Raw genomic sequence first — 16,647 nt, 5'->3', positions numbered from 1 at the left:
GGGGCTCCACTTTCCCTGACTGGCTTAGAAGGCCAGACCCTAAAACTCTCATGCTATGTGGCTCATTCACAAGTTTCAACACTCTGGAAATCTAAAGTTATGTGTGGCTGAACTCTTAGGAAGTCATCATTTCCCTTTCTAAGCAGAGGTGACCACCCATTTCTCTTCAAAGCAAAAGAGCTTGACACACAATTTAAATGCTGACCCCAAAGAGTCAAATATGACTGAGAATGAGAGTTGGAATGCAATTAATATGTAATAAAAAAAAAAAAACAATTGGGTCCCCAGGCCTAGGACCCATGCAGTAAGTGAAACTGACTACTGCATAGCTATTCTATGCATAGGTCTTCTCGACTGGACAAATGCATGCCTTGCATATCAGTGACATAAAACAGGCTACAGGGTGAGCTCTTCCATTAGTGACTAGAAGGGCTGTAAAAACATAATGACCTCAAGAATAGGCAAATTTATCCTAATGACATCACTTGTACTGAACCTGAAACAATGCATGTAGTGGGGTGTCTGCATTTTGCAGCCATTTTACCAAACTTTCAAGCTGTTTTCTTCATGAGGATGACTCCTTCACCACTTCAGCGAGAAACCATCTCCCTCTCTCCGGACTTTCATTCCATTTTCTTAGATTGTTTTTTATCTTCTAGAAAAGTGGCATGTCTTCTTTCACTGGGATGTAAACTCTTTAAACAGGGACCAGATTCTTCACCTTTGTCATTCCCACATTTTTTGGCTCATTGAGTGCCCCAAAATATCCCTTGAATGAGTTAATCAAGGGACTCGTTGGCTGAATAAATATTTACTCTAGCTGGTGAGGTGCAGATGGGTAGCTGGCAGTATCCTAGCTTTAATCTCTTATCTTTAGTTAGATTGGAAGAGACACCTCATTTCCCCTTCTTCCTTCAAATAGCCTAAGGCAGGGGTCCCTAACCTCCAGGCCGTGGACCAGTACCAGTCTGGGCCTGTTAGGAACGGGGCCACACAACAGGAGGTGAGCTTGAATGTAATGAGCCTGAATCATCCTGAAACCATCCCCCTCACCCCAGTCCATGGAAAAATTGTCTTCCACAAAACTGGTCCCTGGTGCCAAAAGGTTGGGGACTGCTGGCCTCAGGTATAACCTGGTGACATAGCACAAAAAGCCTTCATTCTTGGCAGTCTGTTGGCACCACCTACAGCTGCAGAGCCCTGATTATACCCTTGGCACATGCCAAGAAGGACAATCCACAGGCATTTTCTTCAGGATGTAGTAGGTAGCTGGGAGACAGGTGGCATGACCCCAGCCCACTCCAGTATGTCTGCACACAAGGACTCCACAGCATCCAGCCTTTCGATCTGTACCAGTTTTGTGAGCAGCTCTGGGATGCTGTAACCTGCTGTGCTGATACGATCAAAGAGCTGCATGCCATCTGTCATGCCTCCAATTTCATCTCTTTTTAGTCCAAAGCTCTCAGCGAGGTGGCGCCATGTTTTCACAACAGCCTTCTCAGAGTTGTATGTTGAGCTGAGCATTCGGCTAGTTTTCTCAAGGCAATCAAAGGGCAGCTCCGTGGGGCTGAGACCTGAGGATATAAAGGACCAGTTAGATGTTGCAGATGCAGTCAACAGAAGCCCAACATCATTAAAATTATTTTAAAAACCTTTAAAAAATTGTAAAATAAAACACAGATGTAGAAAACCACTTCAAAATAAATGCATAGCTTAAGGTGAACAATGTCTAGGACTTCGGCAGCCACATGAGAAGTCTCTCCATAAACCCTAATCCCACTAATGACCTTTCTCCTCCTAGGAAAATTACTACCATAACCATATTGACTTTTATATTAATAGTAATCCCCTAAAGACTGTTTTCAGCAATCACTAAAGCCTTCAATATAGGCTACCCTTAGTTGAGTAACTCTGCCTTACTTGGACCTGCTCTGGGAAGGAGGTCAGAGGCATAGTACCATGGTCCTTTTATGGGAACAGTAGTCACTTTTGTGAAAGGTGCTCTCAAAGACAACCCAAATTTTGTGTTATCTGAGCAAAGTCACTGCCAGCTCAGTGGTTTTCAGACTTTGCTATACATTAGACTCACTTAAAAAAAATGACATATTTCACACTTTTGGAAGGTGGACTAGGTATGTTTTTCCCTATTTTTCCAGGTCAGTAGTGCTAAAGCCCCTGGCACTATGTATAAAGCAAACATAAGAGGATGCTGGAAAGTGGAGAAAAAAAGACAGCTCAGGACCTCAGGACTGGAGCAATGCTACAATGGTGAGTTCCTTGGGTTTTCTTTTGCCTCATCATCCAAAACATGGAGCTGAAGAGTTCAGGAATCCAAATTCCTGCAATAACAAAAATAGCTCCAACAAAGGCTTGTTCTCTCTAATTAAAGCACTAGGAAAAGAGAAGCCTGGTAAGAAGAACACATTTAAACAATAACTGCTTTATTACAGCCAACCACCACAGAAAAACTGTGGTACCACCATCACCAAGGCCAGCAAAGGCTGAATGAGAAGCCTGGGTGTCCACCCTTAGTAGGCTGTAGCACTGCACCAGGGTGTTGTCAGGGATGGCCAAGTAGGGAGCCTGGACTTTCTTATTATCAGCTGAAAATAAGCCTCCCAACCCCAATAGTGTCAGCAGAGACCACTTGGAAAAATAGATTCCCACCCTACAACCAGCAGTCAAAGGGAGCCAATGGTTGGGTATCAATGAAGGCTGAGTGAGAACTTGAACATCTACCTGCATCTGCCTGTAACAAGGTGGCATCCCCCCACCCCCATTTCCCCTGCCACAGAGGTATAACAGGAACAGCTATATAGAAGGCTTTAAAAAGATCCAGAGTTTCATAACATGACATAAAATTGTCCAGGTTTCAATAGAAATTCACTCATCATACCAAGAACCAGGAAGATCACAAAATAAATGAAAAAAGACAGTCAATAGATGCCAACACTAACATAAGTTATGTTAAAATTATCTGACAAACATTTTAAAGAAGCCATGCTTCAGCAGTAATTTCAAATATGCTTGAAACAAATAAAGAAATTGGAAGCCTGCCCTGGCCAGTTTGGCTCAGTTTGTTGGGCATCAGACCACAAAGTGAAAGGTCATCAGTTTGATTCCCAGTCAGGGCACGTGCCTGGCTTGTGGGTTTGACCCCTGGTCAGGATGCATGCTAGAGGCAACTGATTGATGTTTCTCTCTCACATCAATGTTTCTCTCCCTCTCTTCCTACCTCCCTTTCCCTCTCTGTAAAAAATGAAGAAATTTGAAAGCCTTAGCAAATGATAAAAAATATAAAGAAGAACCAAAGGAAATATTTTATTGTATTGAAAAATACAATAACCAATATTAAAAACTCATTAGATATGCTCAATGGAAGACTAAAGACAGAGGAGAGAATTAGTGAGCTGAATAGTAGAATAGAAATCACTGAATCTGAACAATAGAAAATAAACCGAAAAACACAGAGCCCCAGGGATCTGTTAGGTTACAACAAAAGATCTCACATTTGTTTCATGGAGTCCTAGAAGGACAGAAAAAGAAAGTGAGGCTGAAAAAAAAAAGGCTGAAAACTTCCCAAACTTGGGAAGAAACAAAAGCGTGCAGATTCAAGAAGCTGAGAAAACTCCAAACAAGATAAACCTAAGGAAAGTCATATCAAGACACATCATAAGTGAACTTCTGAAAACTAAAGACAAGAAAGTCTTAAGTGCAGCCAGAGAAAAAGAGCACCTTAACCATTGGGAAAAAGCAATTAGAATGACAGTGGATTTCTGATCAGACACCAGCCAGCAGGAAGTTGCGCAGTGTTTTCTGGTACTGAAAGAAAAGAACTGTCAATCCAGTATCCCATACCCACTGAAAATATCCTTCAGAAATGAAGGGGAAATCCAGATATCCTCAAGATAAAGAAAAACAGAGAATTTGTCACTAGCAAAGCTACCTTAAAAGAGTGACTAAAGGAAGTCTCTAAACAAAAAGGAAATGATAAAAGAATAAACATTGGAACATCTGAAAATAACATAGTAAACAAATTTGGGTAAATATAATAGGCTTTCTTTTTATGTTTATGAATTATTATTGTCAGGTGATGCAACTGATGTGGTTCTAAATATATGTAGAGGAAATATATAAGACAACTATAAACAAGAAGGATGTAGGGAGGTAAAGTGTATATACTTTAGTCAAGCTAGTAAAATAATGACACCAGTAAACTGTGGAATATATATGGGAAAAGATTCACTCTAAATGCATCAAATACATCAGTCAAAAAAAAAATCAAAATGGATTTCTATATTTAAATTACCTAAAGGAAAGCAGGTAAAAAGAAAGCAGAGAAATAAAAATAGTCTAAACACAGAGTAAACATAAAATAGCAATCTTAGACCCTAGCACATCAATAGCTACATTAAATGTAAAAAGCTTAAATTCCAATTAAAAGACAGAGCTTGGCAGAGTGAATTTTATTTATTTATTTATTTTAAATTTTTTAAAATTAATTAATTTTTTCAAATACATTTGTCTCCGCCTTCCCCCCACCGCTTTCCCCTCCCTCCTCTTTCCTCTCCCTCCCTCAATCTTTCCCCACTTTGGCTTTGTCCATGAGTTCTTGCTATATGTTCCTTGACTTGCTCCTTCCCTTCCTTTAAATATTACCCATTTACATGCTGTGTACAAGAAACTCATGTCAAATATAATGATATGGACAAGTTGAAAGTAAAATAATGGGAAAAGATATATTATGTGAACATTAATAAAAGGAAAGTAGAAGTGGCTATCACATCAGCTAAAGCAGACTTCAGAACAAAGGAAATTACCAGAGATCGAGAGGGATATTATATACTGATAAAAGGGTCTATTCACTAAGAAGACATAGCAGTTCTAAACATGTATGCATCAAACAACAGAGCTCCAAAATACATGAGGCAAAAGCTGAAAGAACTGAAAGAATAAATACACAAATCTACAATTATAGTTGTAGACTTCAAACCCCTCTCCCTTGGTAACTGATAGAGCAATTGGAAGGAAATCAGCAAGAATATAGAACTCAACACCATTAACCAAGAGAATCCAATCAACATTTATAGAACACTCCACCCCAAAATAACGGAGTACACATTCTTTTCAAGTGAAGGCCTTATACTTGAACAAAAGAATTTAAAAGAATTGAAATTGTATGCAGAGTGTATTCTTCTACCAAAATGGAATTAAAAAATCAAAATACCAGAAAGATACCGTAATAGGAATATTTTCACACATTTGTAAACTAAACAACACACTTTTGGAGGGTGGGAGGGGTAAAGATTGATTTTCGTTCATTGCATGTATTTCCCCATAAGTTAGTGCATTTAAAGACATGGTTTATTTTTCAAATGGAGAAACACAGTTTTCAGAGACCTTTATTAGGTTTCTGCCAGCTTCCTTGACATTCCTTTCTAAGAAAATCGGATGGTATATGAGGATGGAAGGAAGAAAGATGTGGGGTCCTAATCTTTCTGGGAGGATCTGGGACCAAAGGCTATTGGTGATTCCCATGTTGGGAAGAGTCACTGGCAGTCACTTCCTGATTTGTGGGAGTAACTCCACAGTGCCGACCTCCCATTGCATTCAGGGAGCTCTGTTATTCTGCTGGCTTCTGTCTTGCACCACTGTTAATGCATTGGGTATAGTATAAGGACTAAACAACATACTTCTAAATAATCAGTGATTCAAAGAAATCTCAAAGAAAATGTTTTAAGTAATTGAAAATAAAAATACAACATATCAAAATTTATAGGACATTACCTAAAGCAATATGAGAGGATATTTATATAGTAAATACCTATGTTACAAAAGAGGGAAAATCTCAAATCAGTAATCTAAGCTCCTATGTCAAGCACCTAGAAAAAGATTAGTAAAATATTACCCAATATTAGTAAAATAATACCCAAAATATTTGGGTATTAGTAAAATACCCAAAGTAAAGAGAAGGAAAAATATAACAAAGAGCACTAAACAATGAAGTTGAGAAAAGAAAAACAAGAGGTAAACATGAAAAGAGCCAGCCAGTTTTTTGAAAATATCAACAAAATGGACAAATCTCTAGTAAGATTGAAAAAAAAAGAAAGAAAGAAGACACAAATTAGCACTATCAAGCAATTAAGAAGGGGAATCACTACAGACCCTGGAGACATTAAAAAGATAATAACAGAATATAGCAAACAACAACTACCACAACTCACCCAATATGAAGTAGATCATTTGAATAGCCTTATCACTGTTTTAAAAAATGGAGTCTGTCTGTAGTTTTAAAAATCAACAACACCCTCCTCCCACCAAGAAAATTTACAGGCCCACATAGTTCTACTGGAGAATGCTACCAAAATTCAAAGAATTAACATAAATTCCACATAAAATCTGGAAAATATTAAAGGAGTAAACATTCCCCAGCTTATTCTGTAAAGCTAGTATTAGCCTAATACCAAAACCATATAAACACAGTACAAAAAACCCCCACTATCGATCAATATCTCTTGTGAATATAGATGCAAAATCCTCAACGAAATATTAACCAATAGAATTCAACAATATATTAAAAGAATTATACACATAACAAGTGGGCTTTATTCCAGGGAAGCAAGGCTGGTTCAATATTTTAAAAATAACGTAGCCCTATCTGGTGTGACTCAGTGGATTGAGTGCTGGTCTACAAACCAAAGGGTCACCGGTTCTATTTCTGGTTGGGCACATGCCTGGGTTGTGGGCCAGGTCCCTGGTTGGGGGCATGTGAGAGGTAACTGATCAATGTTTCTTTTGCTTCTCAAAGTTTTTCTCCCTCTCCTTCTCCTTTCTTTTCCCCTCTCTGAAAATAAAGAAATCTTTTAAAAAATAATGTAATCTATTCACAAAAGTAATGTAAATCACTTACAACCCCCCCGCCCCCGGCTAACATTCTACTTAATAGTGAAAAACTAAATGCTTTCCCTTCAAGACCAGGAAGAAGGCAAGTTCGTTTGCTCTCATCACTCTTATTCAACTTAGTGCTAATGTTATAACCAGTCTAGTGAGGCAAAATGGCAGCATAGATAAACACAGCTCACCTCCTCGCACAACCACAGGAAAATTACATTGAAAATATAGAACCATCACTCAGAACTGTCAGAAAATTGAGCTTTATGGAAGTCTGACAACTGAGGAATTAAAGTAACCACATTCATCCAGATGGGTAGGAGGCATGGAGTGGTGGAGATGTGGAGACGCAGAACTTACTGTTCCTAAACCCATGCGTGGTGGATATAAAATGGAGGGATATCTCAGGAGCAATGGATCCCAGCCCATGGTTCCAATTCCAGAAAGACAATATCCATAACTTCTTGTTGTAAAAACCAGTGGGGGTTGGGTCGGCAGAAGAAACTGTGGGATTCTCAGGCCTCTCCTCTTAAAGGTCCTTGCAGGACTCCCAGACTTACTCAGACTTACTCCCTCTGGGCTCCAGCAATGGGGAAGCAGCTTGAGGGCACCAGTGCCATATGGAGAGGAACTGAAGTGTCTGGCATCAAGGTGAGAGCTGGGGGACAGCTACCTCCCAGACAGAACTGTAGATCGTGGCAATTTTACCTTTGTTGAGCCCTCCCTCACACAGAGCCACAGAGTGGAGGTACCATATCTGAATCTCCATTGACCTGGTTCAAATGGTAAGCCCTGCCCTGATGATTACCTAATGGTCCTCCCCATCCAACTTAGGGGCCCACATAAGCAACCCTCCCCCACTAGTAATAGTGGCTTTTCCATATGAAGGGTTGGGCTAGGCACAGGCTTCACTCAGACCTACCTAAATCCTCTCAAACAAGAAACACCTGAGCCCAGCCCTTGTGCCTCTTGCTGAATGCCCACAGTCCTGGCACTGGCAGCAGCCACTGTAGATCACTTTATAGGTTATGCCAAGGGGCCCCAGACAGAACACAGGACTGAGGCTGACTTTGGCCTGTACCACCTGGGAAACCCCAGAGCCTGCAAGCCCAGCAGACAGTTACAGATTACATTAAAGCACCACCCAACCACCTCCACAGCCATGTAGGGATGTGGTTGCTGGCCAGGGGTCACAGCCAGTCCTACTAGATGTCTGACCTGCTGATAGCAATCAAGACTCATCTATAAGAGGTGGGAGTTTTCAGCCCACATAGAGGGTGCACCTTGAGTACACAGCTTTGGAGATAGGGGAGGCTGTGCCTATTACAGGACACCTACTACATTAGGCCATGCTACCAAGACAGGGAGTCATAGCAGCTCTACTTAATCCATAGAAACAAACACAGGGAGGCTGTCAAAATGAGGAGACAAAGAAATGTGACCCAAATGAAAGAACAAAACAAAACTCCAAATAAAGAACTAAACAAAATGGAAATAAGCAATCTATTAGATACAGAGTTCAAAACACTAGTTATAAGGATGCTCAAGGACCTCAGTGAGTACTTCAACAGCATAAAAAAGGCCCAGGCAGAAATGAAATATATACCATGTTTTTGCCATGTGTAATGTACACCCACGTTTTTTGGACCAAACTTTCAGGATAAAAATTTTTGTTTTAATTTTTAATTCAATTTTTAAATTTATTTATATTTAGATACTTGTTTCTAGTATTATAAAGGAATTTTAGCATTTATTTTTCAACATATTATGGTACAAGAAATTTTATGTAACAAATAAACACAAGAACAAATACAAGGTATTTCAAGTACTAGTCATGCATAATGTGCATCTTTATTTTTCCTGCGAAAGAAAAATTGGGCAAAGAGTGCTCATTACACATGGAAAAATATGGTACTGACTGAAATAAAAAAAAACAAAACAATGTACAGAGAATCAATAATAGAGTGGATGAAGCCAAGAATCAAATCAATGGTTTATAACATAAGGAAGAAAAAGACATCCAATCAGTACAATACAAAGAAAAAAGAATGGAAAACATCAAGAATAGTGTAAGGAGCTTCTGGGACAACTTCAAATGTTCCAATATTCACATAATAGGGGTGCCAGAAGGAGAAGAGAAAGAAGAAGAAATTGGAAATGTATTTGAAAAAATAATCAAAGAAAACTTCCTTGATTTGGTAAAGGAAATAAACATACAAGTCCAGGAAGCACAGAGAATCCCAAACAAGATGGATGTAAAGAGGAACACACCAACGCACATAGTAATAAAAATGCCAAAAGTTAAAGAGAAAGGGAGAATTTTAAAAGCAGCAAAAGAAAAGCAGATAAATACCTACAGAAGAGTTCCCATAAGACTGTCAGCTGATTTCTCAAAAGAAACTTTGCAGGCAAGAAGGGATTGGTAAACAGTATTCGAAGTGATGAAAAGCAAGAGCTTACAACCCAGATTATCCTATCTAGCAAAGATATCATGGGGAATCAAAGGGCAGATAAAATTTTTCCCAGCTGAGGTAACGCTGAAGTTTATTAAAACCAAACCATTATTATATGAAATGTTAAAGGGACTAATTTAACAAAAAGAAGATCAAAACTATGACTGTTAAAATGGCAATAAATACATAACTATCAGCAATTGAATCTAAAAAACACACTAAGTAAACAAGCAGAACAGAAATTGAATCATAGACATGAGAACATTGGGATGGGGGCCAGTTGGGAGAGAGGTCGGGGAAATGGGGGAAAGGTGAAGGGATTAAGAAGTACAAATTGGTAGTTACACAATAGGCAGGGAGATTTTAAGAACAAGTATAGGAAATGAGTTTTCAAAGAACTTATATGCATGACCCATGGAAATGATCAAAGGAGGGGGGACTGCCAGAGGGAGTTGGGGTGCTGGGTGGAGGGGGACAAAAGGGGAAAAATGGGACAACTGTAATAGCATTTCCAATTAAAAAAAAGAAAAGAAAAAAATTAACTGATTGTGGACTCAAATGGAAAATATAAAACTACAAAACTTTTTAGAAAAAAATCACAGAAAAATATCACTGGGACCTAGAGCTAAACAAAGAGATCTTAGCTTTGATATCAGAACACAATCTATAGAAGGAAAATGATAAATATGATTATCAAAATTTAAAACTTTGCTCTATGAAAGACCCTATTAAGAGAATGAAAAGACAAGTGGACAGAGTGGTGAAAATATTTGGAAATAAGCAATCTATTAGATCACCCATCAAAGGGCTAGTATCAAGAATACATTAAAAACTCCCAAAACTCAACAGCAAAGAAATCAAAAAACAAAAAAACAACACAATGCAATTGGAAAATGAGCAAAAGACATGAAGAAACATTTCACTGAAGGGATATGAAGATGGCAAATAAGCCCATGAAAAGATGTTCAAACTTTAAGGAAATGTATATTAAAACCAAAATGAGATATCAAATACATCCATCAGAATGACTGAAACCCCCCTCACCCCCCCGCCCCAAACAATAAAACCACCAAATGCTGGCCAGGATGTGGAAAAACTAGGTCAGCCATCCAACGCTGGTGGGAATGCAAATGGTAAAGCCATTTTGGAAAATCATGGCAGTTTTTTAAAACTCTAATCTATCATATGACCAAACAATTGCACTCCTGGGCATTTATTCCAAAGAAATGATCATTTATGTTCACATAAAGCCCTCTACATGAATATTTACAGCACCTTTACTCATAAGGGCCCTAAACTGGAAACAACCAAGATGTTCTTAAATGGATGAATGCATAATTAAACAAATTGTGGTACATCCTTAACACTGACTACTACTTAGGAATAAAAAGAAACAAACTAAGAGATATGCACCAACCTTGGTGAATCTCCAATGAATTATGCTGAATTAAAAAAAAAACATTTGCAATAGGTTATACTAGTGTACGATTCTACTCATATAACGGTTTTGAAATGACAAAACTACAGAAATCAAGAACAAATTAGTGGTTGCCCGGGGCTAAGGAGGGGGTGGGGTAGGTAGGAAGTGGATGTGGCTATAAAAGGGCAACCAGAGGGATCCTGGTGGTGAGGGAGTGGGCGGTTTTCACTGTATCCATGTCAATATCCTGATTGTGACTTACAGGGATGGTTTGGCTAGATGTTACCATTGGGAGAAACTGGGTGACGAGTAGTATTACAGGATTTCTCTGTATCACCTCTTACCACTACAATGATCTCAAAATAAAAAGCTTAATTAAAAACCCAACAAAACATAAGACATTGATGACTGGGACTCACCCCAGACTAATTACATCAGGACCTGGGGGCAGATGCATAGAGGGAGCTAGCATAAGACTCTCCAAATGACTAATATCCACTCAAGGCTGGGTATTGCTGGTCTAAGGTTCTCAGCAGCACTCTGGGGTTGCCCATGAGAGGGTGGCTAAGTGCACAGGGCTTCACGCTCTTCAACCTCCCAGTCTCACTGGAGGGGCTCCTCTTTCCTAAAATTTATTTGAAAAAACTGACCCTGTAGTATGAGCTCTTAAAACAAAGGCATCTTTGGAGTAGGGAAGAGCTTTCTTGAGTGATAAAATGCAAATCTCAGACCATCCTCCACTGGGCAGCAGATGGCTCCCAGTCATGTAGGCTTGATCAGACAGACTGACCCTGGGGCATGAATATGGAGAGAGACCACATTTCAGCAGACAGCTGAGTAGAGTTCTTGGCCTCCTGAACTCACCCTCAGCAGTTATTTCTGACCAAAACAGCACCCAAACAACAAGCCTGCTCCAGGCTCAGTGTGCTGGGCTCAGCTCAAATGGAAAAATGAGTGGGTGCCAGGCTCTACTCCTGCTGCCTGGGGCAGATGAGGCAGTCCATGGAGGAGACACTGAGACAAGACCAAGTGGCCAGAGAAAGCCAGGAAGAATTCCCTAACCTCAGTGATGAGGGTTTCATCTCTTGGGTGAATGAGAAGGTATCTTTATGAGGGGACACCTCCCCGTCATATACCATGAGCAGCTAGAGGGGAGGGGAAGGATAGCTATTACTGGATAAATGACGATTATCAAAGATTTCAAAGATGATAATGCCAAAATAGAGACATCATCTGGAGGGCACAAGGGAAAACCTAGCCCCTGAGTAAAGTTCTTGGCCTCCTGAACTCACCCTCAGCAGTTATTTCTGACCAAGACAGCACACAAGCAGCAAGTCTGCTCCAGGCTCAGTGTGCTGGGCATGCTGGAGTGCCGGAGTATCCTGACTCTATGTGTCCTTCCAGTGAGGCCCTGCACTTGGGTGAATGTTGGCTCCTTAAATTGTGAGGGAAGGGTGTTGGGAAATGCTGGGGAAATGTATTAACACAGCTTGGAGTCAAATTCCATGTCCTTCCATCCTGAAATCAGTTCAGCCAGCCTGTCTGATGAGGAGCATGACAAGTTGGATGGGCGACTTTTTTCAGACCCCTCCCAAGAGTATCAGGACTCTGGCCAGAGCCTTCTTCTCATGGTCAGTGGTCAGAAGAAAGTCCTGGAGAAAGACCTGGGGTGAGTGTCTTGCCGAATACTGCTCTTATGCTCACCTTCGACAACTCCACATACATTGGCATACACATCCAGTATTTTTTTCCTTCGACTTTGAATCTATGAAAAAAGTTAAGAGAATGTTAATTTTCAGAAAGGGGAAAATGGTAGCAGACAACAAACCAAGCCCTCCATCTCAGTGTTGGCAGATAGCTGCTCTACCCTGATTTCCAATCAGAAATGTTGAATCAAGTCCTCATATGAACATCTTATCCATAATTCAGAGAGAAAGCCTTTCTTGGGTTATCCAAGTCAAGCACCTTCAATGCCCATTGGTGGGGCTTCTTAGGCTTCACTGGACATTTAGATGCACAAGAAAACCAGAGGCCACATCTGCCATTTATCTGTTTGGAAGGATATATGTTGGGGACCCCAGCTTAACAGCAGGCAGCCAAGAAATGAGGCCCATGATGGTGCAGAAGTGGCCCTGCTTGAAAGGTCACAGGCTCCCCTGGAACCAGTATCTCTCATAACCACTCCATGGGCCTCCAGGCTTCTGCAAGTGACAGGCCCCACTGCAGAGGTCACTGAACTGGGCAGCACAGAGCATGATGTCCCCGTGAGAACCCAGGCCAGATGCAGCCTCTCAACCAGAGACACTTTTAGCAAGAACATCATTGCCTAGCAACTTATTTGACCTGATGTTTGGATCCAGCTGCCAGTGAACCACATGCTAGGCATTCAGACACCCTGGGACAGGGCTTGGCTCACCTTTGCCCACACTCCTACCATGGCACATTCCAAGGTGGGCTGATTCAGGTGACAAACCATGTGGAGCATTTATACATGAAAAATGTGCATACTGTGTCTATATATAGTTATGTATTCATATATTATATAGATAAGTATATAAATAGATATATTTAACTATTATAAGTGTGGTAGAATATAGGCCAGTAAGTTTACAAAGGGTTTTTTTCTGTCCTATGGTATTCCAAGCAATTTTAACTTTTTGTCTTTGCTTATTATTTTTCATTTTCTTCTATGAAACTATATATAAGAAATACATTTTTTATTTTTAAAATATCTTGCTCTAAATATGTCACTCCTTCTAGGTTTCCTGACTGGGGCTGTGGGAGTGATACCGTATTACCCAACTACACAGTAAGTCAGAAGGTGGGTGGCCAGGCTGCCAGAACCTCACCCCGGCTGACTTGGTGGTGGTGGCTGACTTCTCCCTGGCTAGGTGGACCAGTGACAGCAGGCACAGCTCGGGGGAGCCCTGCTTGTCAGTGGCAGGCTCCTCATCACTGTCCATGCTTCGACTCAGCAGCTGCTCATTCTCAGACGAGGCATCATTCTCACTGTGGAAACAAGAAGGAGGTTCATTCATGGTTGGGATACAGAGACTTGTTTCTTAAGCTTTCACTAAGCAGACTGTGGGCACAGGGTGTGGGACATAAGATGAAAGAGAGACAGCCTCCTATCTATTTCTTTTCAGACCAGGAAGTTGGACCCAGAGTGGCCCACAGGTGCTGTGCTCATTCCTCCACTCCACCCACTTCAAGAAAGTGTTCTTGAATATGTTATAGTTTTCTGCATGTCATCCAGAGAAGCGCAAACCTCAACCTTGTGTCTTCATGTACAAAACAAGTTTATGTTGTGCCAACTCTCTGGAATAACTGAAAAAAAAAAAAAAAGCTTAACAGAGCCTGAGCTTGGGGAGCTCTCTTGACTGGATTACAGTAATGAAGCCCACACTGAACATAACTCTAGAGACAGGAGAATGCAAAGAAAACAAAAATGGTGGGTGACACTCAGGAGATTTCAGGCCTCGTGGGAGGTGGTGGCCTGCGGCTGTCCTCATTGGAGAGCAGGACAGGTGGAAAGCCCCACTGTCCCCAGACCACTGAGCGGCCTCAGTTCCTTTTCATAAGACCCTAGAGAAGGCAGATGGAATGAAATCTCAGTGCTTTGTCTTTTAAAAAACAATGGTCAAGTGTCAATTTTTATTTAACATTTGTGTATTAAATAAGCATTATTCTTCCAAGTAGAGTCCCCAAATATTTTCTCAGTCATTAGAGGAAACCTAAGTGATGGGATGCATCCCTGTGTTTTTGAGTGTTCTTTTTTTTTTTTTTTCCCCCTCCTCTTCGGAATGAGAAATGGCTGGAAGTACAGGTGGAGAGAGGCTGGCACAACATGGGATTAGACAGATGAAGACTGGAGGAGGAATTCATCTCCCAAGAGGCACATTGAAGAACCAAGTCCCCACCATACAACTGCAAGCCTGAGTTCTACCCTGGTAACAGCAGCTTGGACCTGGCATATCCTTGCCAGATTGTGCACAAAGTTGCTCAGACCACAAATTCATGGGGTTTTGAAAAATGATCATGGGTAACAGAGGCAATTATCAGGAATACCATTTTCTAAGGGACTGCCAAGTTTGTGTCTACACAATTCCTTTTTTTCTCCGAGTATGCAAAGATTTCATGATTTAAATTTGCTTCCTGCCCTTGTATCAAGAATGCGGAGTTTTCCAAATGGGATAACATGCTTGGTTGTGCTTTATAAATGCCAAAGCTCTATGCGAACATCTAGATTCATTATCATTCCTAAAAAGCAAGGCTTTGCAAGAGTTCACATACCCTGGAAACATCATAGGCTGGGAGTTAGGAGAGGAGGGATTTACCCTCTGCTCTTTCTGTAGCCAGTTTAGTGACTTCTCATGGCCTCTGCACCCCCATCTGCAACAGGGACATTTGTTTGGGTGGGGTCCTGGGACAACCATGAGGTGGACCGTTACCATGGGATGGATTTTTGGAACCTAAGTAGATTTCAAGTGATCATACAAGAGGGCAAATAAAAAATTACTTCCTTTCACCTTAGATGTTAAAACTGGAGCTGATTCCATATCTCAATGTGTGTGTGTGGTAAATCTGGTAAAGACTTCATGTGTCAAATCTTTTCCTGAAGAGGCCTTACTTCTCTAAGTGTTAGTGGTTGATCCATAGCCTGTGGAACACACACTGGAGCCAGATGGCCTGGACTTGGCTCCTAGCCCAGCCACTTACTGGGCATGCGACCACAGTTACGTGACAGCATCCAAACCACAATTTCCTACAAATGTGCACAATGTTAACACCTTGCTCATTGGGCTTATGCAGGTAACACATTCATGTCTGGTGGGTAATCAGCATCAAATGTTTGGTAGCTGTATTCATCACCACTGTCACAGTATTACAGGGACATCAGCTCTAGCTTCAACACTATGTTGTCAGTATTTGCATGGGCAGCAGCAGCAGGAATATTATTCATGCTGTTGGCGAGGAAGAGGTCATACAGAAGCTTCGGGGTCTCCATGAGGAAGGTGGATGTTGAAGAGAAAGGCCTGGAGCATCTGGCCCTGGAGGATGGGAGGAGGCCAACCCAGAGTGGCTGGTAGGTGTTAACCACCTGCCCCTAATACCACCTGGTCCCTGCTTCAGGTCAACAGTGAGGCTGTGACCCCATGCTGACTGGGATGCCTTGCTGGTCCCTGGAGCCTTGCTCACTCTGGAGCTGTCTCCAGCACAGCCACCAGGCTAGTTGAGAGGTTTCTCAGTGCACTTCTCACCTGGCATGGCCAGCTCCCCTTCCTACTCAGGACGCCTGAGGACCCCCTCACTTCAGCCTGGAAATGGGGACTACTGGGAGCTGCTTTGGTTTGACATACCTCTTGGCATTCTTTGCTGGAACTGCTGCTAGCTTCTCAAATTCATCCTTCTCTGAGAATATCACCACACTATCTGTAGGAAAATAGGAAGATTGAGGGAGGGGGGAGTTAGAGTCAGCTGTAGCTCTGAGTTCCTTCTACTGCTCACTCCCTCTTTAGTGGACCTACTTGGTGGCTAAACCACACTACCATAAGAATTAAGCACAACATGGCTGCACTGACACCCCTTCCTATGACTCCTATGACACAAGAGCATAGCCAGTTAGAAGGCCAGGCCACCAGGGCAGTGGCGAGAGGGGCAGAAAATCTGCACCCTGGAGATGGGCACCCACACTTGTGGGGGACTCTGCAGACCTTGAGTCTCTTTCTTGTCCTCTTCCTTGCTCACTTGAGCTTCCACACTCTTCATTGAGTGGCTGGTGCAGCAGGCTAGTTGGAGAAAGAGAAGTGTGTGAGCAGCCAGGCTCACAGACTGGGTAAACTGATGGAGCTGTTCAAGGAGGAGGGATATGGGGAAGGCATT

The 16,647-nt window shown here is 41.5% G+C and overlaps 1 protein-coding gene across 1 annotated transcript in view; it reads right to left on the bottom strand.

The window, feature by feature from the left end:
* Nucleotides 1–847: 847 nt before the first annotated feature.
* Nucleotides 848–16,647, bottom strand: part of EDAR (ectodysplasin A receptor) — a 35,832-nt gene continuing 20,032 nt past the window's right edge. Inside the window, exons 7-11 of the mRNA XM_054592011.1 lie at nt 16,479–16,553; nt 16,125–16,197; nt 13,614–13,773; nt 12,469–12,529; nt 848–1,574 (exon numbers count right to left, since the gene is read on the bottom strand). Coding sequence (XP_054447986.1) covers nt 1,252–1,574; nt 12,469–12,529; nt 13,614–13,773; nt 16,125–16,197; nt 16,479–16,553 — 692 coding nt within the window. The 3' untranslated portion in view covers nt 848–1,251. The remainder of the gene's footprint in view (nt 1,575–12,468; nt 12,530–13,613; nt 13,774–16,124; nt 16,198–16,478; nt 16,554–16,647) is intronic.

This window comes from Pteronotus mesoamericanus, unplaced genomic scaffold (genome assembly GCF_021234165.1).
Source record: "Pteronotus mesoamericanus isolate MK-2021 breed Mesoamerican mustached bat unplaced genomic scaffold, CSHL_Meso_final scaffold_31, whole genome shotgun sequence".
In the NCBI taxonomy this organism is placed as follows: domain Eukaryota; kingdom Metazoa; phylum Chordata; class Mammalia; order Chiroptera; family Mormoopidae; genus Pteronotus; species Pteronotus mesoamericanus.
The sequence above is the reverse complement of the archived record's forward strand: the minus strand, read 5'-3'. Positions and strand labels throughout refer to the sequence as shown.